The following is a 23642-nucleotide window of genomic DNA, read 5'->3' as shown; positions in this document are numbered from 1 at the left end:
TTGAGTAGTGCATACTGTAAGTTAGATGTGCTGTTTTTCTTCTTCCTCAGTGGATGATTCCTTTTGCAGTCATGCTAGTGACCATTCCAAACTTGATCCTGGCCTATTTGGTGGCCTTCGTCTCTGGTCTGAGCATTGCAGCATCTCTTCTGTTGCCATGGTAGGAGAATTTTACATTTGAGGTGGGGAAGGGGTATATGGCCACGTCACATGTATATACTACTACACGGAATTTGCCTCTGGAAGAAGCAGAATTTGGCAAGAGTCACTTTTAAGAATCTTTTTCTGCTTTTATAATAGAGGCTATTTGCAGTGGTTGCCTTGTTGTTCACAGATTACGTCTACTGTAATTGTAGCTGTTCTTTGTACACAAGAGTATGTAGATGAAACAATAATCTAAGTAGCTATAGAACTTGTGAGAACAATGAATCAGTCGCTTAGGTTTGCTTTTAAACAACTACAGAAATGATGAAGTTGGATAAATCAAATAATGCTGAACAATTAAGAATGTAGCAGAGGAAACATAAGCCAAGTTACTTACCCCTGCTTGAACAGTCCTCTGTTACAGATCAAATAACACAAGGATATGATTAAAAGAAACTGAGAATTCAAGGTCTTTTGCTCTTGAGGACTGAAAATGTGTGGGGGAAAAACTGCTCAAGGATGAGCAGGATCAGACATTTCCTCTCCAGAGAGAGTAATTAAAATTCAGGTCAAATTGACCAGAAAACGAGACCCTTGCTGAGAGAGCTGTTTTGCATTACTCGTTTGTACAATACCCTGAAAACTCCAAGAGATCGTGGAAACATAGTTTGAAATAAGCTGTCAGACTGTGTAAACTTTTCTGCACAGAGGGTGAGAAGCCCTTTTTTCCAACAGTAAATCAGGACTTATATTAGAAATATAATGTCACTTCACAATTGACATTTGAGCAGCTTCCATTCTGATTCCTCATTACCAAATTCAGCCTCTTTGAAGTAAAGAGAAAATAGATCTCACTGGTTTCTGAAAATGTTGGCTTGTCAAAAGAGTTGCTTCGGAGTAAAACTATTCAGAGTCACTTGGAATCTTAAGAAATGTGTTTATTGCTGCACTCTTGTAATATCACAACTTCTGATTGGAATCAGTCTGAAGAATTCTGCCACCTCCCAGTAAGTTTTTCAGCTGGTTTTCTACTTTGCAATATGTCACCATGTGTTTCTTACATGGATTTTTGCCCTCCTGTCCAGCAATAGGACTTTTTGAACTAGATTCTTTCACGTGCACGACTTCCTTAGTCACATGTTAAAAAGGGAGAAGGGGTTTGTTCTTTCAGTAAAGTTGGACTTTGAGAAGAGATTTTGGCTTGAGTTTCTCTTTTATCTGGCTCATCTCTAGGTCAATGCTGCCTGATGTTGTTGATAACTTCCGCCTGCAGAATCCTCATGGAAAAGGACACGAAACCATTTTCTATTCTTCTTATGTTTTCTTTACCAAGATGTCAGCGGGAATTGGCTTAGGAATTTCTGCAGCAGGCCTGGAGTAAGTAACCCCGCGTTTCCACTTAATGAATCTGCTCTGAAAGAATTCTGAGGTTACTCCGCCTTTATCCTGTGGAGTTAAAGGTCAGAAAGGCCTGAATTCCTTTAGATTTTCCTTTTTCCAAATTACTTGTGTAAATTTTAGTGGCTTATATGAATAAAGAGCTAAACATAAAAGCTCCGCAAATAAAGGTCCCCCACAAGTGATATTTTGCTTTGTGCATTCTCTGTTACTTCTGGGCTGGACTATGTATATGAGCTTCTAAGTCTTTACACGGACTGGAGCGCTTTCAGGGATCTGTAGTGGCCCATTCAGCATAAAAGGATCACCAATTCCCACGTGGTTTTAGGGAGCTGGACGCTGATCAGAGTCAGGAACAGTGTCTGTCTCACAGCTCTGCCCATCACCTAGACCAGGGGTAATTTTAGGACTGGATAAATGTAACTACTCCTACAGTTATCCAGTCGTAAAATTACATTCGGCCCTTTGAAGGCAACTGCAAGACTGATGGTGCCCCTGGTGAAAATGAGTTTGACACATCTGACCTAGACCATGTCAGTTTGGAAGATGCTTTGTGTTCACCTTCCACTTTCGCCTTGTCTGTTCCAACTAGGATCAGGCTCAGAAAGTGTTCAGCCACCTCCTGCCCTGCTTGTGTACGTGACCTGGCAGAAAGGACCTTGGACTGTCGCTGCTACAGCACACGGCACCCAAAAAACTTAGAAGGAAACTTGTCTGAAACTCTATTTTGCCCCTGACTCCAAGTTAGCTTTTAGTAACCAGAATGTTTTGTTTCAGGGCCTTTAGCCTAAATGTAAATAGCAGGCAGTGCTTGGCTGAACATTTTGGGCTTCAGAATCGTAGATACTTGCTGCTAACACCCTTGAACAAATCACTGTTCACCAACTAGCCCATTTTCAGTTGCACTCCAGTTAGGTCCCAGCAGTTTGCCAAGGCAGATGTTTGTGGGAGAACACAGAGTGATGCCAAATGAGCTGTAGCTTTCATAGGTGCACGTTCAGAGAAAAATAAACTCATTCCACAAACTGGGAATGGGAATTTGGTTATATCAGCAGTTGTGGGACTGCATGGAAGCCCCGAATCAATGAACTGTAAGTGTGTACCTAACTCTAAGCACTTGAGAAAATTTGTCTATCTTGACAAGAGTGCTTAAGTGTGTGTTTAAATTAAAGTTAATTACTGCTGTTGAAATTGGTCAGATTACTTGCATACTTTTAAAGCAGAGCCTAAATACTTTGCTGAATATTAATAGGAAACACGTTAACAGATTGTTTTCCTTACATGGGATTCCATGCTCCTCTTAGTAGTTAAATGTTACATTATAATAACGAGAAAATACAGAGGTAGCACAGTTATCTGAAATAGAGCACAGAGATGAGATTTGAAAATGAGATTTGAAACATGTAATGAAGGGAAGGAAATAGAGAGGTGTAGGAAAAAAACGGAGAACAGCCTTAGAGTGTTGGGAGAGAATAGTGACCCAAGGAAAAGTCTTCAGATGAGCAACTGCCTTTTTGCTTCGGACTTAACACCCACAGCTGCTATTTCCATTTGTTCAGGTTTACCGGATACAAGCCAGGGATATGCAGACAATCCAACGATGTGATCCTCACACTGAAAATCCTCATCGGAGCGGTCCCTGCTGTGCTCATCCTGGCAGGTTTATTTATACTTCTTTTCTATCCCATCACTGAAGAAAGTCGGAAAGAAACAAAGCTTGCGCTTGAAGAACTAAGGTAGGTTTGAATTGGCAGCAAGCAGCAACAATGTCATTGCAGCAGCTCTTAGTCATACTGGGCAAAAATTATTAGCTACCAATATAGATTCCTTACAAGAAAACAAAACAACACTATATTAGTTGAATTATTAACTGAGTGATACCATTACATGCTCCAGTATTTTACTTTTGTAGTGTAGTACACCTGCTTAGAGGACCATTTATCAGATAGACTGGCTGCTACATTTTACTTTTTCTCTGGAGTGGTGCACAAAGCACTCTTGCAGTGCAGTGTTTCAAGCCAGAAATTAAGAATATTCTGTGTAGAATAAATTTCTGGAGAAGATGCGAATAGTTACAATTTACTTGTATATAGAATAAAGGGAGATTCTTGACTGCATTCTTGATGTTTATGGCATATAAGAAACATCCGAACCATTTAGAGGCGTAGGCAGGAAAGATGGTGGGAGAAGAAGAAAGGACAGCTTTGAGCTGTTCTTTCCCCTTTTACCCTGTCCCTCTCCTTCTTCCCCTCCCACTGCAAAGACAATCTTGCCTAGCTCGAAATCACCCACCGCTGTCAAATGAAGCCTTGATATACTGAGGACATACATAAAACCAGTCTTAATCTAGCAGATTTGTGGATTGAATATCAAAATATGTTGTTACTCTGTCTTATTTTTATTATGCCAAGTTACTGGAGTTGGAAATTGATTTCCATGCTAAGGGATCAACTCCAGGGCTTACACAAGGGTGTCTGGGACCCATTCGTCACCCCAAGGTATCTCAGATACCTGCACAGGGTTGGCAGGTGGGACACAGGTCCATCAGGTACCAGCTGCTTTCTTGAGTGGCAGCTACAGATTGGAGAGGACAAGCTAAACAACCTGGAATGGAACTGGTCTCTCTGTACTTTAGTCACTGCCCTTAACAACTACACCGTGCTGGTGGTTCTCAGTTGTTTGAGACTGCCAAACTGTAGCTTGACTAGTCAGCAGTAAAGGCCAGAAATCTGTTCACACATCATTCATTCTGCTTTTAACAGAAGGAGCCACCAAAGCACAGAGAACCTGGATGAACACAAAGAGGACACCTCGGTCTGAAAGCTCCGAATACAATGATTTTCCAAATACAGGCTCACATCCCACACGCAAACTCTGTGAGAGTCCTCTGGGTTTTCACTCTGCGAGAGTCCTCTGGGTTTTTACTCTGCTCACATTTTGTCAAAAAGGATAAAGGATGATTCTGACACAGTCAGTAATGAAATCAGGAGAGGGCACCACCATGCAAAATATAGATATATATCTAACTCCATACACTGTGCTAAAAAAGATATTACAAATGTTCAGGAATGTAAGCTGTTGAAAGCCTGGGGGTTTTCTGTGTTTGTTTTGCAATGACTAACAGAAAGCTGTGGTCTCATTGCAATAAGAGAGTCTGTGGACTTGTAGGCCAAGGGAAAATAAGTGTAAATGTGATGCACAACCCAAATTTTAACTTGTATGATGTATTTCACCCTTAGAGACTGGGAGGGGATTTTGAACATAATCTCTATCTATAAATTGCACGCTAGTGTATTTGGAAAGCACTTGGGAATCCTGAAGTTTATTATATCAAGTTAGGGTTTACTTTGTTTTGAGATGAAGCAATTCACTGATGCAGGCATGTTTTGAGGATTTTCTCACAAAGAGTTTTTCTGAAAGAGATTTTGATGTAATTTAACTTTCTAGATTTTGTAAGAAACAGAACCTTACATTTCCTATTTACTGGAGTTCCTTGCTTCTGAGACCTGTAAACCGATCTTTGTTAGAGGTGAGTACTTCACATTTTCAAAAGCGACATCTCCACTCAGGATACCTCAAATCAGTGGTCTCTTCCAAAGATTAGACTACGCCATTCATATTTCTGTAAATTTTGGCCTTCAAGTAACCATGATGCTCACCGATTTCTCACGTGGTGTGCGCTCTGCCTCACAAAACACCATGGCCTGACTGTTAATCCCAGCTTGCCCGCTGCGTTTTATAGTAATGAGGCTACACCTGACTTTTAAATTGTGCTTTTATTCAGTCAGGGACATCATCATGCTTTAGATGCATTAACTGAAGCCTCATTTCTACTATAGATTCACACTACTGAACATGTTTTGTAGAGGAAAGCCACACCTACCCTCAGGCACTTGTTGGAGCACTTAAATTCAGACCTGGTCATTCTAGGCTCCTGCAGTCAGTGGAGACACAGAGATCCCCAGAGGCCGATGGCAATCTGAAGATGGATCTAAATCTGGAGGGGAGAGGGATGAATCCAAGGGCTGAAGGCTTGTTTGCCTTGAAGAAATTAGCACAATGCAAGACAAGGCACGGATTTCCAGCCCGCTGGCTTCGCTGTGTGACGGCGCAGGGGGTGTCTCTGGTTGGCACCAGAGGTGTCTCAGGAGGACGAGCTGGCCCAGGTCTGGGCGCACTTGCAGTAAGTGTCCCCAGAGGCAAGTGATCACCAGTCCTTTGCTGAGGGGCTACTGGGAGGTGACTCAGAGTGCTGGGACTGGAGACTGGGGGAGCTCTGACATGGTGAAGTAAAACCAGTGCATCCACTGAGAGCCTCATTAAGTTTAATATTGAAACCTTTTCAGGCAAGTTTGAAGTCTAAGGCCTAATGAACTGTCTTAATTCAGCAAAACGCTTAATCATGAGTGAATCTTTAAGGGTGTATTTTGAGTGTGTGTGGGTAAGAGTTAACTCTGTTTAATACTTCTGTTGAATTGACACCTAAGGCTGGGGTTTGGTGGTTTTTTTTGTTTTGATTCTTGGACAAACCAAGATTTATGTGCCTGGGGCATATGTGTTTACAACAATAAAAACCATAAGCCTGTTTACAGTTTTGAGTCTGATGGAATTTGAAACAGCACTTTGAAGTAGGAAAGTTACGTAGTAATATAACATAGCTCCAAAACATCACAGAAAACAGCTCTGGTTGTTTGATTTATTCTGTAATATTTGTGTATTTCTGAACAGTCATCTTTAAAAACAACCAGAAGTCCCAGTAAAAGCTGTTAATGTTTTTAATGGGTTATGTTTTCAGCTGCCATAAATCTGTAGCTACAAGGCAGTGGATCTGTGTCAGTTTACATAAGCCAAATACTTAGCCCGATGATAAAAGGGTTGCAGAAACTGCTGCCTGTGGTTGATTGGAGTAATTTGAATGTGGCTTAAGATATTGTTTCTAGATCAGTTGTGCAGTTGCCTCTAGATTGCACAACACCCGATATGAATTCAGTGTCTTGCAAGGTAACCTTGGTTGATTGTGAAGTGTTTTCCTCTTCCCTGGAGAGACGATGTGGTGTTTATCTAACAGAGATGTACTCAGTCCTCACTTTGCATATAGTAGCAGCAATGGGAAGTGCAAAAAGAAAACAGAAAGCTCCCATAGATTTAATGCAGCAGAGTATTTTTATATTTTGAAAAACTCAATTACTTTATTTGATTATCAGAATTGTACTTTTTTTTAAAAAGAAACTTATTGTATTTTTCTAAAATAAAAAGAATGGAAGAGTAAGTGCAGGGTAAGATTATATACATATATATATATATATTTAGGGCTTAGCGTTGGTGCTGTAAAATGAACTTTGTATGTCTCCTTGTCAGTTTTAAATGATGTGTGTGCCTTATGTACGTTCAGAACATGTGACTGAAAGAAGCAGATTCTTATACTGACAGGCATTCAGATTAAATGCTAATCTCATGTCACCCTCCTGCCCCACACTGATTGGCAGTAACAAGGACCAGGTTCAATCCCCAGGGGCTCTCGTTCAGGTAATACCCAAATACAGTTTTAAGAATGTGGGAGATTGGATTAAACCAGCTGGGTGCCTCATGGACTGCACGCAAGCACTTCCAACAAATGGATTTACACAAACAGAGGAAGAAAAGGAAGGGATGCTGGAGTTACGTGCCACTGGGTAGTCCCCCGTTAGGCAAACCATGCCTGTTCCCAGGGACAGCAACCCAAATCTTCTATACTGGGCTGGCTGTTGGTGTAGTCAGTAGTCGAGCTGGTCACTAGTCTTCTAGTTTCATCCGCTCTGTCATTTCTACCTAAAAAGAACATTGAAATTGTTGTCCCAAAACCATGGTTCTTCACCCAGTGTGCGTACAAATGAGCCAAATTTAGCACACAGAGACGAGATGTTGTTTATTACGGAGTTGCGCAGGTCTGGGTGCTGGAATAAAGCCAGCAAGAAAAGTAACAGGCATTATATAGAAAATCTTCTCACTACATTCACACCCTGAAGAGCCAATTGGTTACACGTTTGCACGCTGCATTACATAATCCTTTTAGCATATAATGAGCAACACTCAGCTAAAGGACCCTTTATCCAGCAGTCTTGAGATATGCATTAAAGCAAGACTCAGCTAATTGTGCGGGCTTCAAAATGTCTAAAGCTGCAAGGCCAGTAGCTTCTGTAGTTTGTGATCAGGTGTTTTGTGAGTCACTCTCAACGTTGTTGTATGAGCAGAACAACCTAAAACTGGAAGGATTTATACATCTTTAGGTTAGCAGTTGCACACAGGATTCATTCTTCCGTGTGATGACCGCAAAACTCTACGAGGTTACACCACCTTCCCAAGCGCTGCTGATGATGATCCGTCTCACCGGGGTGACAGTGACCTGTGTCAACGAGCTGCCGTTCCCCGGCAGGCGCTGGAGGAGGGGACACACTGTCAGCCGTCCCCACCGGCCGTGTCCCCCGCCAGCCGCGTTCTCCTGCCCCGCTGCACTGTCTGCCCCTGAGCTCACCAACCTGCCGCGGCTTAGGGGGATTAGGTGGCTTGTGCTGAGTCCCCCACTTTAACAGGTGGACACCACCTGAGACATCTGTCCTCGCCGAGTTCCTGAAGGCTGGGACCTGCGGTTTCAGGTCACTGGGTTTTCCAGAAGGGCTTTGTAGACGTGATAACTAAGTCCTTAAGTCGCTCCTGCACCTTGTAAGAATCCCTGCTGCAACCCCTTGTCTCTACTCACCCTCTGCATTTCAAGTCAAATACTCAAAGTGAACAATGTTTTAAAGGCAAACCCTGCTTTTTTTTTGTGTTCATACTGTGCTGCCAAACATCTTTAATCTCTTTTTCTACTTCTCTTTGTGGGCTGTATGTAGAAAACTCAAATCAAAATTCCAGGTCCTTTAAAACCTGGTATTTGTCGTCCAGCTCTTTGATGATGAGAAAGAGAAGGCAGGGCAGTTCCAAGCCTCATGCAGTAAAGCACAGCCAGTAGCAGCCCAGTGTGCAGAGGTCAACCACATTCCTCCTATGAATTTCATACCATAATTCTGTAAAAAACAGTCTGAACGTTACAATAGAGTCTTTCCCTTCAGAAAACTTCAAGGCTGATTGACGGAAAGGTCAGTTGGGTTCATACAACTGGCAGGCGAGGGAGGGAGTTTCCTGTTAATTTTTGAGATCACAAGTTCCTCATGCTGCACCGAATGCTTTTTCTTTTCACCTTAACTCTCTGCAAGACCACGGCTCAGATACCGAGCAAGAGTGCTGAGTATTATGGTTACCAAAATGTGGAAATATTACAGACTTTCATTAAGCTGCAAAACCCAGCTGGTAACTCACTGGGAGGCACCATTCGAAAGACAAAAGTCGCAGCAGTGTCTCTGTCCCCAGGGCAGAGGAGGAGACTCGGTGTGATGTTGCACATGAGAATTTACAGTCTCCGAAGACAGAGCGGAACAAACAACAGAGGGAGGACGGTCCTAGAGCTGCGGTGCTCTGCAGGAAAGGTGGCTCCTCGGTGTCATTTCAGAGACATTTACAGAGCGGTGGTCTCCAAGCCGAACTGGAGAGCAGCAGTGCTGCTGGAGGGTAGAGGAAGGTGAATGTTTGCTCTAGAAGCACAGAAGCAAAAATAAATCTCATTTCCTGATGCATTTCTTGTTCCAGATGGTGGTAGACAAGACCATGAATTTCAGCTACACCCATCAGCATTCTGCTCTCATTTTTGTTGTGCTGCTGCTGAGGAAAGATGGATCAAGGCCTGTGGAACTGGTGGGCACTTGCTCAGCTTCACCTGATGGTTGTAGCATGGAGGGAGTTGGTCTCTTCTCACAAGTAGCAAGTGATAGGATGAGAGGAAATGGCCTCAGGTTGCACCAGGGGAGGTTTAGATGGGATATTGGGAAAAAATTTCTTCCTGGAAAGGGCTGTTGGTCATTGGAACAGGCTGCCCAGGGCAGTGCTGGAGTCACCATCCCTGGAGGGGTTTAAAAGACACATAGATGAGGCTCTTCGGGACGTGGGTTAGTGCCAGGGTTGGGTTATGGCCTGACTCAAGACTTAAGAGCCTATTCCAACCAGAATGACTCTATGGAGTACACCTGGAGATCCCGCACCCACCTTCCGCCAGCTCATCTTTGCTCATATACCCAGAATCATCTACATTCAGCAAGGGATAAACAGGATTTCCTTCACACCTTACTCTCCTCCATCATGGACTTTCCTCTCTGTTTTACCCAGAGGCTGTTTTCCCCTGACTAAGACCAATTCACGCCACCAGCTTCTCATCATGATTACAGAACCACATTTACACTGGCTGAGAAGCTTCTGTCCATATGAGCTGCAGCCCATGGGGAATCATTTCTCCTGCATTTCCAAATCAAACTCAGCCTTTGGCCACCTTCAAAGTCATCAGGAATCTGCACATTCACCACATCCAGCAGCTTCAACAACTCTGCCGGTGCTGTCCGCAGGAGATTGTGAGTCCCGCTGCAGATGAACCCGCTGACCGCAGTGCGGGATGAATGTGAAACCATTGTCACCTCCAGGCTGCTGACAAAGCCTCAACAGCGCTGAGCTGGCCAGGCAGAGGGAACGGGAAACACCAGAATTCCCTAAGTGACCTGCTGGGGGGAAAGAAGAACCATATAACAAACAAGCTCCCTAAACCCACCCTGCAGTCCTCTCCTAAGAGCCCTCAGATTGATATCAATGACTGGGTGGAAACAGGTTGGATGCAGATTTGACAGAAATGAGGAAACTGAGAAAAATGCAGCGTCTTCAAGGATTTCTTTATTATTCAAGTTTTCTATCATCTAAAAACACCAATATATTAAAGACCAAGATGGAAACTTCAGCTCAGGAGCTTGTAAGAATGTGTATTTTCAACCACTGATACAAAGACCTGGTCTATACTGCAAGAGGCATATTTAAAAAACAGTGCTCAGTATAAAAACAAAGAAAGTCAATATTTCCAAGGATCAAATAAATAATTTACAGTGATATGCAAAAAAAAAAAGTGGAAATCCAACAGAAATTTGAGACAGTTGTTTGGAATTCACAGTCCCATGCAGTAAATTTAAAGTCTCCTGTCATACAACAGGCTTTACAAAATCACCATCCAAAGCTACATTTGGCTGCCGGGCTGTTCCGAAGGAGCGCTGCTGTCTAAAGCCTTGGGGGAGCAGTCTCGGAGGACTTCCAAAGAACTCGTGATATCCAGACTTTCGGAAGCAGCGGGTCTGCACCCTTCCGTGGAACTCAGGATGTCCAATGTTTTGGAAGAACGGGCGCCGTAGCCTTTCGAACTGGCATCTCGCACCACGATCTCCTGCGCGGATGTAAATGTTAACGGGACAAATCCCTCGCTGTCGGCTGTCAGGACAATCCAAGAGGAACCTGTGAAGACGTGTGAATATCTGTAAGTTTTCTTGTAATCAGGTGTGTTTAAGGCATGAAACACATTTCTTCTCGAATTAAAAGTTAAATGCTTCTGTATGTTCAGTTTTTCTAGAGGAAAAAAGGTATGAGGAGACACAACTATAATCTCAAAAATAAAGGAGTTAATGATGATGTGTAACAGCTTTCTGACCAATTTTGCCACTAGAACATGAGACTACAACACATACACACTTTAAATAAGGAGGAATTAAATTCTGAGCACAATTCATAAACATCCAGACTTGTTTTTAGTAAGCTATTCATAAGCTATTTCCCAGTGATTAACTTGTGCAGATACTGTATGAAGCAGGCATTTATTAAATGACAAATTAATGCAGAAATCTATAAACTGCCTTTTTTATTTAATTTCAATATAATTCACAGAATCACAGAATGTCAGGGATTGGAAGGGACCTCGAAAGCTCATCCAGTGCAATCCCCCTGCCGGAGCAGGAACACCCAGATGAGGTTACACAGGAACATGTCCAGGTGGGTTTGAATGTCTCCAGAGTAGGAGACTCCACAACCCCCCTGGGCAGCCTGTTCCAGTGTCTGTCACCCTCACTGAGAAGAAGTTTCTTCTCAAATTTAAGTGGAACCTTTTGTGTTCCAGTTTGTACCCATTACCCTTGTCCTGTCATTGGTTGTGACTGAGAAGAGCCTGGCTCCTTTAGATATCTGTAACATTAATAAGGTCACCCCTCAGTCTCCTCTTCTCCAAACTAAAGAGCCCCAGCTCCCTCAGCCTTTCCTCACACGGGAGATGCTCCACTCCCTTCATCATCTTTGTTGCCCTACGCTGGACTCTCTCCAGCAGTTCCCTGTCCTTCTGGAACTGAGGGGCCCAGAACTGGACACAATATTCCAGGTGTGGTCTCACCAGGGCAGAGTAGAGGGGAAGGAGAACCTCTCTCGACCTACTAACCAGCCCCCTTCTAATACACCCCAGGTACCATTGGCCTTCCTGGCCACAAGGGCACAGTGCTGGCTCATGGTCATCCTGCTGTGCACCAGGACCCCCAGGTCCCTTTCCCCTACACTGCTCTCTAATGGGTCATTCCCCAGCTTATACTGGAACCTCAATAAATATAATGGAACCGTCAATAAATATGAAGAAGAAATGCTGTACTATACTGTAAGGCCCATTTCCCTGGTCTGTTTGCTATTTGACTTCCCATCATCGTTAGCATCACCTTTACAATTATCATTTACTGAATCCAAAATACTGCCTTCTAGTAATCAATATAAACGAGAAAATTTTCATATTTGTATCCGTTAGGCTGATGAAGAACCAAAATAGAGCTTGTGGGGGATGAGGGAATTCAGAGAAACATTTCCAGCTGTTTGTACAGTTACATTACATAACTTCATGTCACATGTAAAGTCATGAGAAGATTGTAGCTTAAAGCTCAAAACCCTTTAATCTTTTTGGCTTAATATCTCATTTTGGCCAAACTATAAAATCAATACAATTCGGGAATTTGAAAATACCATTCCTACTTTGCCTATTTATCTTGTAATGTTTGTAAAATTAGTAAATAAACTTATTGTAACACTGTCTGCTTTTAAAATTTATCTAGTAAGGCAAGTCTCAGGCATAATGACAACGCATTCCGGGGTAACCAGTTCTGTCCAGCTTATCACTTCTAAGCTAGAAAATGATAAGTCAAAAAAACCCACAGGTAATGCAGACATTTTTTCCCAGAAAGAGAAGCTGTTCAAGTCTTACAGCTCAAAATTCCAGCCTGAAAACTTCCGAGATCAGTATTTACAAAACGAGAGCAGTTTTCTCGCTGGGTGTATCAGACATTTCTGTGTTGTGCTACAACTTTATTTCAATAGTTACCGTGTTCCAATGCAGGTAACTGACCCTGCAATAGGGAAACTACTAAATAACGTAAGAAAGTGGTAAGAGATGGAGTTGTCAGTGAATTATCTGACTACAGTTATATCTGGGTATTGGATTACTAAGTGTATTCTGACAACTATTTAAAGAAAAATTTATTGAGCTACTTTATAAAAAACTATAGGATCTCTTAAAGGAGACCAGGTGCTGCAAGTGTAGATTAAAATATAGAAACCTGTATTCTAAACCCACCAGCCAACTCTAACCTGCTCATTTGCTCAGACTTCTGGATGTGGAATAGCTGAAAACAAATAAAACCTGCAATTTTCCTGTACCACCAGCTACTTGGTAAGGGGGTATCAATACATGAAAATTTGCTATTTTTTAAAATAACGTAAAGATTCTTCTCAGTCGAAGCCCAGAGAAGAATCTTCACGTTGTAAAACATGTGAGCAAACTTTTATTAATCAACTTTAATTATTTATTCCTTGTTGTTTTTTTTTTCTTCAGATGGGCTTATGCACGTTGCTGCTGCTCCCTGAGAATGTCGCATGTGTTTGAAGTGTTTGTGTAATTGCATGATTACAACATACCGTGTTGCATTTCTACAAGGGAGAGATTGAATATCTGCTGGACGATATCCAGACGGAGTTTACCACCACAAAGAATAACAGCTCGTCTTTCGTCTGAATCACTTCTGGAAAGCTGCTTCTGTAAATTCAAGAAAGAATCGTTAGACACCGTGACGTATATTTAAGCAGAAATGGCAAAATGGCATTAATCAAAACTGGATCACAGACACGTCTTCAACCACGTCATTTACAGAAAGTCAAACGCTACTTTCATTCAGCCCCATTTGCAAGGTTTATCCTTTAAAGCCTTGGCTCTCAAGGAGACGACCAGCGAGTGATCTGTGAATTCAGCACGTGTCACAACAACAGGAGAGGGAATCACACGCTGCTGCTGAGGAAGCCACGAGCTTCACCCACAGCACAACCCTGCCTCTCTTCCCACCCCAATGAGGGACATTTCCCTGGGGAGCCTGTGAAACAGCAGATTTTCCATCCTCCCCCTTCCCTGATCCACAACTTAAGAAGAGGTGAGAACTCCTGCCCATGAATGTTCGAGATGAGGAACGGACTAACGGATCAGAAGGGCTTTGTCTGTCTCCCCTCTGACCATCATTACCCCAAGCTTTAAAAGGCAAAAAGCATCTTCAAAGAACATCCCCCACGGGGCAGAGCAAAGCTTTTTATTTAAATCTGCAAAAAAGCAGCTGTTACCAAAACTCCAAACTCTGTCTTTGCATAGGAGAAAATTCATGCAACCATGTCGCCTTGAGAACGTCGCTGGGTCCTGACAAAACCAAGACAACATAAATTCTGACTCCTTTTCCACGCTGTGGACAGACCCCCCATCGCATGGAGGGCATTCGGTAGAGGGGAGGTTGGAGAGGCACAAATGCTCTTTGCCCCCTGCACTAAACACTCCACCCTCTCACAGACACTGTTTATTTAGGGCATTCTGGGTTTCCTCTTCATTTTGTAAAATACAGCTAATAACTCGGGCAGCAGAGAAACAATCGGGGCTCAGCAAATGAGGTGAGGATCCCTCATCGCCTGTCAACGAGTTCTGGATCAGATATACTGTGACTAAAGCTAAACCACAGCTTTTTCTGCCAGACTTCCCAATGTCACTTGTAATTCATAAAGCCAAATGCTTTTCTTGCCACAAATCAGTGTTCAAAACCTGTAGGTAAAATTGCAGCACGACTTTAATTTACAAAGCACCCTCAGGCAAGGGTAGTTAATCCAGCTCTTGGAACACCAGGTCAGGCTGATCCGTAACTCAAGTTTTAAATTATATGTGAAAAAAGAGACTGGAATAGAAAAACATAACAAACATTTGTTTAGAAGCCTACTTTAATGTGAGGTAGTGCAAACACCTCAGATAAACAAGATGCCAGACTTGCTGAGGGAAACTAACTTTTCAGAGCAATGACACCATATATCATTAAGAGAACTAGAAAAATTAGAGTTAGTACAATTATTAAATGTCTACAACAGAAAACAGTGAAAAAAGTGAGGGAATAGGAGCTAGGACCTTGTCCTACACAAGTTGAGAATAAGTTGAAAATAAGAGCTTATTGAAAGGAAAACAGCAGTTTAAATGACTGAATACTGACTAAGGTTTATTCATGTGACTTCTAGAAGAGACCCACCAGATTTGTACCATGTTTGGATAAACAGGTAACTTACACCATCCAGCATGAGATTTGGAAGTACCTGCTTTCAGCCAAGGAAAGTGCCTTTCACATGCAATTTGATTCAAAATCCATTTTTAAGCTATGCTCATGGAATTATCTATTGTGTCACTGAGGGTCTCTGTCCTTCTCAGATGGCGCTGTCAATACTAATTGGCAACGCTGCAGCTTCAAAGCCAAAGCTTCTTTCTTTTTTTTGTTTCAGTCTCTTTTATTTTAGTTCTCCTCACAGGGGGACAGGAGATTGACACCAATTGCCAGACATGGAAATTCTCTCTTGTCTAAACAGAAAGCTTAACAAGTTGCCTAGGAAAAACAGGAACAGGATGGCATCTAATCCTATTGACCAGGCCAAGTGCAAGGTCGTGCACCTGGGTCAGGACAACCCCTGGTACCAGTACAGGCTGGGGATGAAGGGTCTGAGAGCAGCCCTGCAGAGAAGGACTTGGTGGTGCTGGGGGATGAAAGATTGGACGTGAACCGGCAATGGGCGCTTGCAGCCCAGAAGGGCAATTGTATCCTGGGCTGTATCACCAGCAGCATGTCCAGCAGGTGGAAGGAGGTGATTCTGCCCCTCTGCTCCGCTCTGGTGAGACCCCACCTGCAGTTCTGTGTCCAGCTCTGGAGCCCTCAGCACAGGACACACATGGACCTGTTGGAAAGGGGCCAGAGGAGCCACAGAAATGATCCGAGGCTGGAACAGCTCTGCTGGGAGGACAGGCTGAGAGAGTTGGGGTGTTCAGCCTGGAAAAGAGAAGGCTCCAGGGAGACCTTATTGCAGCCTTTCTGTAATTGAAAGGGGCCTGTAAGAAAGATGGGGACAGACTTTTTATCAGGGCCTGTTACAACAGAGCCAGGGGTGATGATTTTAAACTAAAGGAGGGGAGATTCAGGCCAGACATGAGAAAGAAATTTGTTACACTGCGGGTGGTGAAACCCTGGCCCAGGTTGGCCAGGAAGGTGGTGGATGCCCCATCCCTGGAGACATCCCAGGCCAGGCTGGACGGGGCTCTGAGCAACCTGATCTGGGTGAAGATGTCCCTGCTCATGGCAGGGGTGGCACTGGATGAGCTTTGAAGGTCCCTTCCAACCCAAACTATTCTGTGATTCTATGATTATGTGATAATGGCCTTTTTTTTTTTTCTTTTCCCCCAGAAATGCTCTGTTTTTACCACTGGTACACATAGCTGAGCAGCTATGAAATTAAAGCACCACTACTGCATCCATCCAAAACAGCAATAATTTTAGTTGAAAGATACATTAGTTTAAGTTTAGTTTAAAAAAATATCTGAAATATTTCCCCTCATTCTATCTCCTATCAGAGGAAAATATAATAGGTAGTTCTAAAATAACTGTAAATAGGGACTCAGATGCAACTGCAGGAAGGACAGGGTAGAAGTACTACAAAACCAAGCCAGGCTTATGTAAAAGCCTAAATAAATCTAAATAAGACCCCTATCAGATTTGCCTGCATCCAGTGAGATCCACATGTACTAAACACTCACAGGATGTCACCCTTCCTACACATAATGAGTTCCTGTTTCAAATCCATATAAAGAACATGCATCCATAAACAGATTTGATCATTAAGGCTTCCAATATTAGAATTACCTGGCAGGTGACGTTAATGAAAGCGGGTTCCTGAGAAGATGGGTACACTGGAAAATTTCTCTTCCCAGCCTTTAGCAGCTCAGTTAATTCACAGAGATGACGCTGCAATTCTGTGAAGTTACCAGACAGTTTTTCTACATTTTTTGAAAAGTAGCTTGCCTCCTTTTCACTTAATAGGTTATTCTTGTAAGAATTTGGTATTTTGGAAGCTGCATCTGCCTGCCTTTTTGGAGATGTTGGCTTGTTAGAAAACACCAGTGATGTGGCAGACAGTGCTGCAGTCCGATTAACCGGTTCGGCATTGAGGGATTCAACTGATGGAGGAAAATTCATGGAAATCCTCTTATCTTTGAAATCACTTATGTTCAATGACAAGCTTTGCTCGTATGCAGGACTCTTAATTTCCTCAATGAGTTTCCTTCTGCTGGTTGGCGACTGAACGGCAGCACGATCCGGTATCAAGAGTCCACGGCTGAGGGTGTGAACATCTGGAGAGAGATCATGAGATACGTTTGAAAGGTTCAAACTGGAGCTGCCATTAACCGATGAAGATGTTGAAGGACCCACTTCCAATATTAGTTCCTTAATCATCAATCGGATCATATATTTGTCTGATCTTGAAGAGGGGAGAAAGGCAGGGTCAGTGAATTTTTGTTTTCCAACCAGTATCAGTAACAATTTATTGGTCAAGAAGCACAGACCCTTTGGTTTCTCATTTTTCTCTAGCTGAATTTGTTGAATATTGGGTAAATTGGATGAAGTCAGTGAATAGACTAAAATAACGTTACAAGTATTGGAGGCAACAGATACGGTTTGAGTTTTGGGGTCAAAAGCCATTATATCAGGAACCAGGATGCCTGGGATGCTCACTTTTTTGGTGGAAGTCACCTTTCTTTCAAAAGTCACCAGGATGAGGTGTGAAGAGTCTTGGCCACTTCCCGTTAGGTAGTCCTTGGGCCTCAGGTGGAGAAGAGGACTGGAATCTGCACCCTGCTTGCTGGAAAGAATGTGAGTTAGATCCACAGGAGACGTAACAACGGACAAGGGCTTCTCAGAGTCCAGGGATTTTTTGCCCCCGTCCAAGGAATGCTCCTCCTCACCGCACAAGCTGGACTGCGAGGGGAAGGACTCGGTTTCAACGCTCGTTGGGACTTCAAACGCAAGGCCAGCGTTTAGGCCACAGATCTTGTCTAGGGGGAGCTCGGTGGTAACAGCGACTTGGAAATTCAGAGTGGCTTCCACAGCACAGACGTAGCCGCCCACATCGAAGATGGGGCAAAAAGAACAAGCATTCAGGGTTTTCTGGGCATCATCCCAAATATAAGAATGAAGGGCGCTGCCTACACCCACGACTAAGCGATTGCCTTCCTTGGTCCAACAAGCACAGTGGATGAGGCCACTGCCCTTGATGTCTGCTTGAATTCTCGAGTTGTGGAGGTGAACAGAGTGCAAGACGGAGGCGTCGCGTGTCGTCAGCACCGCCAGGATCTCCTTCTTCGGGTGCCACACGCAGCCCTGGGGGAGCACTGGGAAGGGCTCGCTGATGTCGCAAATCTGAGAAACTAAGAGCTTGTTTCTTTCTGTAACGCTAAAGCAGAGCTGCCAAACGGTGATGTGCTTTTTATGTTGGACAGCAAGCAGAGCTGGGGCATCAGGGGGACACGGGCCCCAGTAGAGTCCATGGACATGTTCAAACTGACCGACAACGGTTGAGTCACCAAATTTTGGTTCTCCATTATGGAGTTGTAAAGAAGTCAGGATCACCTGTTTCCCATCTGTCCAGGCGATACCATGTACAGGGTGAATTGCTTGGTATAAGGCATTAAGGCCAGTTCTCAGAAGCTTTGCCTTTCCTAGCTCCATGACTTTTAACGTGAGACATCTAAAGAAATTAGAATGAAAAGAAAAAAATATTTTAGAGGACAATATCGGTGCAATTATTTAGCTTATGACCCTGCCAATGCTGGGCTCTTCCTTCCAGTGAAGTCAGTAACATAACGAATGTTCATTTGTGCTTAATCCCCATCTGTAGATTTTTTTTGTTTACCATGTTTCTACAGTGAAATCCAATCTCAAAAGAAAGAAACTTTGCTGATTACACAGACTTAGTCTGCTGCATTTTCATCACAAGACCACTCCTTCCATTCTAATTGTCAAGTTGCTACTTCTCAGAATATTTTGTAATGACATTAGTACGGCATATTTTCAAAATATTGCCTCTCTCAGGTTCATGGACCATTTGTGATCAGATGGAGTAATGCCTTACAAGTATAACCAAGCATTAATGTATTATCTATAAATCTGATCCTGTATTAAGTGGGTGAGAATGAGGCATTTATATGGTTATTCCAGAAAGCTCTCTAAAAAAAGCAAATCCAATTTTGGTGAAAGTTAGGATCCAAGCAGATTTTTCGGAGGAAATGACTGACAAAAGAATTCAGAAGAACTCAGAACACAGGAAAGGGACAAACCCATCCACCTGAGGCAGAAGCCATACTACGATGGCATCTCAATGACTCGCAGTCTTCAACATCCTCTATAGCAGTGATTAATTGTTTTCTTTTCCCAAGCGATTTTTGTCAGAGTTCACAACCCACCCTGTAGCTCACTACTATTTGTTGGGCAGGAGGGATGAAAGCAGTAGCAGCCGACTGTGCCTGCAGAACGGTATGTACACGTGCCTAAACATCCATATAAAAATATACATGCATTTTTAAATGCTTTTGAAAAAAATAACTGCAGTAATTTTGGGGATACTTTTATTGTTTGGATGTTGCTGTAGGAGTATTATTTTTTCATAGTGTCCTGCAAAGTATAAATTACTGGTTTACAGAGACAAAATAAAACCACAGGAAACCTTCATTCCAGTAGTTTTAAGAAATGGGTCACGCAATTTGCCTGACACCTTCTCCGTTCTCTCTACAGAGCATAAAAGCTTGAAGAGGGAGAATGGGAAACTGCCAGTAAACACCAGTCTCTGTAGTCTGTAATAAGGTGTTTGGGCCATCCAGAAGTCATATGCAAGGCAAGAAAACTTCAGAAGGGGTCAAGATTTTACACACACTTCTGGTTTTTGAGCTGTGAACAATCTCTACTCTGTGCACAGAAGCCAATTCAACAGAATTGATGGTTTCCTCACTGAAGGTTCTCCACGGGATTTGGCTCAGCTGCAAAGCCATGGCACAGAATGAATTGTAGCTTTAGTAGGATACACGAAAAACAATAAGGAAATGTTTGAGAAAGTCAAACTGGAATTGTTATTAAATTAAATTATTATTAAAATGTGCAGAGCCTGGCACTACTTGGTATTTTAATTCACTATTTCTGGATGACCCCGAACTTGGAAGGAGGAGACTGGAAAAGTGGATTTCAGAGACTAAAACTAGATAGAAAAAGTTATATCATCATGATCAAGTTAACTTCTTCTCAAGCTAATATCAAGTGCAAAATAATATACTCAGTGAAGAAAAAACAAACACACGGACACCTCTTCAGAAATAATGGCCTGGGTAGCAGAAGAGCAAAAAAGGGATCTGGCTTACAATGGATATGTGAGAATGTTGCCAAATAGAATCACAGAATAGAATCATCGAATCTTTTTGCTTGGAAAAGACTTTTAAGATCGAGTCCAACCGTTAACCTAACACTGTCAAGTCCACCTCTAAATCATGTCCCTAAGAACCTCATCTACATGTCTTTTAAGTCCCTCCAGGGATGGTGACTCCACCACTGCCCTGGGCAGCCTGTTCCAATGCCTGACAACCCTTTCCATAAAGAATTTTTTCCTAATATCCAATGTGAACCTCCCCTGGTGCAACTTGAGGCCGTTTCCTCTCATCCTATCGCTTGTTACTGAGAAGAAGCGACCAACCCCCTCCATGCTACAACCTCCTTTCAGGTAGTTGTAGACAGTGATATGGTCTCCCCTCAGCCTCCTTTTCTCCAGGCTGAACAGCCCCAGTTCCCTCAGCTGCTCCTCATCACACTTGTGCTCCAGCGCCTTCGCCAGCTTTGTTGCCCTTCTCTGAACTCACTCCAGCACCTCAATGTCTTTATTGTCCTGAGGGGCTCAAAACTGACCCCAAGATTCAAGGTGTGGTCTCACCAGCACTGTGTACAGGGGGAGAATTAGACATTATCATTCTGGAATGTTTTTAAGAAGAACGCCATACAAAAGGGAGATAATTACCCCATTTCCTCCGGGCTAACAGTATCTCTGCTGCAGTTCTGCACCTAGTTCTGAGTTGAACAGCACAAGGATGATGGAAATGCCTAACAGAGCACAGCGACCAGAGAAACAGGAGAAGCGCAAGAACCGCACTCGCTCAGTTTGAAGATTGTGAGTGGAAACCTGCAAACGCTCACCAGGCTGCTGACAGGAGAACACTGATCCACTGTCCCCAGGTCTACTGTGGATAGTGCAAGATAATAATCAGCTTAGTTTCAACAAAGGAGATTTAGGTCAGCTATTAAGGAAAAATTCTAACCATAAATGATAGCTAAGCATTGAAGCAGGTTACCTTGGAAGCGGGGAGAAGGCACCCAGTGAATTTCATAATCTCTAAGAACCAATTAAGTAAATGCCCGTCAGGGGTAAGTTTAAGTACCCTGGAGTAAATAAGTTTAAGTACCCCTGCCTCATGGTAAGAGAGCACTCAAGATACTTCAAATCAACCTCTCCACCATCTACCTGGCTCTCCTCTTACCTCCTGTATAACCAACCCAAATCTCATTAAGCAACCACCACTTGTAGGAAAACCAAAATGTTAGCTGTTCGTTCATTAGTTCTCTGAATTGCATGCACGCTGCTGGGCAAAACTTACATATAGAAGGAAGACGATAACGTGCTTCATAAGATCTGCTGAGATGCCAAGCCTCCCGAGCTGTTCCCTCTGATACAAGAGACGTTTCCCTCTGTCCCCAGTAGACCTGGAAAAGCAAAAGCAGCAAGTGACCTACTGACCATTGTGCTCAAACACCTTGTGTCCAAAGCCCTGTCGCTCAGCCCATCACCAATTAATCACAGAACGGTTGGGGTTGGAAGGGACCTCTGGAGATCATCCAGTCCAACCCACCTGCTAAAGCAGGTTCACCAGAGCAGATCACACAGGATCACATCTGGGTGAGTTTTGAATGCCTCCAGAGAAGGAGACTCCACAACCTCTCTGGGCAGCCTGTTCCAGGGCTCTGGCACCTCAAAGGAAAGAAGTTTCTCCTCATGTTTAGACAGAACCTCCTGTGTTTCGGTCTGTGCCCGCTGCCCCTCATCCTGGCGCTCGGGGTGCCCAGAGGAGCCGCCGCCTCCCCGAGGGGGCAGCCCCTCCGCCGCGCCCCGGCCTCGCCTCACACCCCGCTCCGGCCGGGATGCTCGGGGAACACGGCACCTGTCCCCAGCCCCTCCGGGCAGCCGGCGGGGCGCCGAGGAGCCGCTGCGGGGGCTCCTCCGGCAGCCGGCGGGGCATCGGGCGGCCGGGGCAGGCAGCAAGGCAGCGCCCAAACCCGCCCGCCCGCGCCGCTTCCCGCCCTCCACAGCGACCCGCCGCTCGCTGCGCGGGCCCGTCCGCGCCGATATTCCCCACCTCACCCAGAGGCCTGCCCGCTCCTTCTCCTCCCTACCACGGCCAGCAGCCTCAGCAGTCTCACCTGCCCGGCGGCTCGGCCCTGCCTCGCCCGGGCGGCCGCCGCTGTCATGAAGCGGAGCGCGGCGCAGGCTGTGACACGCACCTCCCAGCCCGGCCCCGCCCACCCCGCTCCGCCTGTGGGCGGGGGTGACGGGCAGCGGCGCTCTAGCCGGCCACGGCTGAGCTCTATGACCCGGCAGGCGGCGCCTACAAGAGGCGGACGCTAGAACTACAGCTCCCAGGAGGCCATGGGGCAGGGCCGTGACGTCTGCTTCCGTGTGTGCGCGCTCCGCTCGCTCCCGCCAGTCCCGCGGGTGGCGCGAGCGCCCCCCTTAGGCCGCCCAGCGGGGGTGACGGGGCAGGTGACAGGAGCCGGTGACAGGAGCCGGTGACAGGGACCGGCCCCTCCATCTCTCCCGAGGAGCCACGGGCCAATGAACAGGTCCGACTCACTGCCCCCTGCCGTGGCTGCGTGCTTGTGGCTCTCGGTGAGGCCTGAGCAGGGACCAAATCGTAGAATCGTTTTGGTTGGAAGAGGCCCTCATGATCATCGAGTCCAACCATAACCCAACTCTGGCACTGAACCATGTCCCTGAGAACCTCATCTAAACGCCTTTTGAACCCCTCCAGGGATGGTGATTCCACCACTTCCCTGGGCAGCCTGTTCCAATGCCTGACAGCCCTTTCTGTGAAGAAATTTTTCCTAATATCCAATCTAAACCTCGCCTGGCGCAACTTGAGGCCGTTTCCTCTCATCTTATCGCTTGTTACTCAGGAGAAGAGACCAACCCCCTCCATGCTACAACCTCCTTCCAGGCAGTTGCAGACAGTGATAAGGTCTCCCCTCAGCCTCCTGTTCTCCAGGCTGAACAGCCCCAGGTCCCTCAGCCGCTCCTCATCACACTTGTGCTCCAGACCCCTCACCAGCTTCATCATGCTCCTCTGAACTCTCTCCAGCACCTCAATGTCTTCCCTATAGTGAGATGGCTCCTACAACCCGTCAGGAATGACAGAGCTCTGAACAAGGAGCCTGCAAGTTTCAAGAGTTATTTGGATCCTTCTGAACAATATAAAGATGCAAAATGAGATATTTGCCTACCTTTTTTTTTTTTTTCCCCCCTTGGGAGGTAATATTTAAGTGAAGAAAGCATAAAAATATGATACAGAACTCCTCCTGTATAATTCCTTTTGTCCTGATTTGTTACCTCAGGCATAACTTAAAAATCTCTGAGGCCTTTTAAAAGTCAATTATACTGCAAGACTGTGCCACTTTGTCACTGCTTAGTACTGCAGAGCAGTCTGACCATATGGTTTTCTAAACCAA

The 23642-nt window shown here is 44.5% G+C and overlaps 2 protein-coding genes across 6 annotated transcripts in view; one reads left to right on the top strand and one right to left on the bottom strand.

Moving 5' to 3' along the window:
* The window catches only part of MFSD2B (MFSD2 lysolipid transporter B, sphingolipid), a 46466-nt gene extending 35911 nt beyond the window's left edge, over window positions 1-10555 (top strand). For both annotated transcript variants that reach the window (XM_065055778.1, XM_005510116.3), the window contains 4 exons: window positions 51-160; window positions 1378-1521; window positions 3102-3278; window positions 4305-10555. In XM_065055778.1, the coding sequence (XP_064911850.1) occupies window positions 51-160; window positions 1378-1521; window positions 3102-3278; window positions 4305-4362 (489 nt within the window). In that variant the 3' untranslated portion in view covers window positions 4363-10555. The remainder of the gene's footprint in view (window positions 1-50; window positions 161-1377; window positions 1522-3101; window positions 3279-4304) is intronic.
* On the bottom strand, window positions 10312-22452 carry LOC102084115 (WD repeat and coiled-coil-containing protein). Of its 4 annotated transcripts, XM_065055777.1 has the most exons (6): window positions 22341-22410; window positions 21521-21626; window positions 21063-21106; window positions 16698-18579; window positions 13417-13534; window positions 10312-10935 (listed from the first exon to the last, which is right to left on the bottom strand). In XM_065055777.1, the coding sequence occupies exons 4-6, from the start codon at window positions 18558-18560 to the stop codon at window positions 10664-10666; spliced, it is 2253 nt and encodes a 750-aa protein (XP_064911849.1). In that variant the 5' UTR covers window positions 18561-18579; window positions 21063-21106; window positions 21521-21626; window positions 22341-22410; the 3' UTR covers window positions 10312-10663. The 4 variants fall into 4 exon arrangements, with proteins under 4 accessions (XP_064911849.1, XP_064911846.1, XP_064911847.1 ...); XM_065055774.1 differs by lacking the exon at window positions 21063-21106 and having other exon boundaries at window positions 22341-22452; XM_065055775.1 differs by lacking the exon at window positions 21063-21106 and having other exon boundaries at window positions 22282-22440.
* Between the last annotated feature and the right edge of the window lie 1190 nt (window positions 22453-23642).

This window comes from Columba livia, chromosome 3 (assembly GCF_036013475.1).
Source record: "Columba livia isolate bColLiv1 breed racing homer chromosome 3, bColLiv1.pat.W.v2, whole genome shotgun sequence".
NCBI lineage: Eukaryota > Metazoa > Chordata > Aves > Columbiformes > Columbidae > Columba > Columba livia.
The sequence above is the reverse complement of the archived record's forward strand: the minus strand, read 5'-3'. Positions and strand labels throughout refer to the sequence as shown.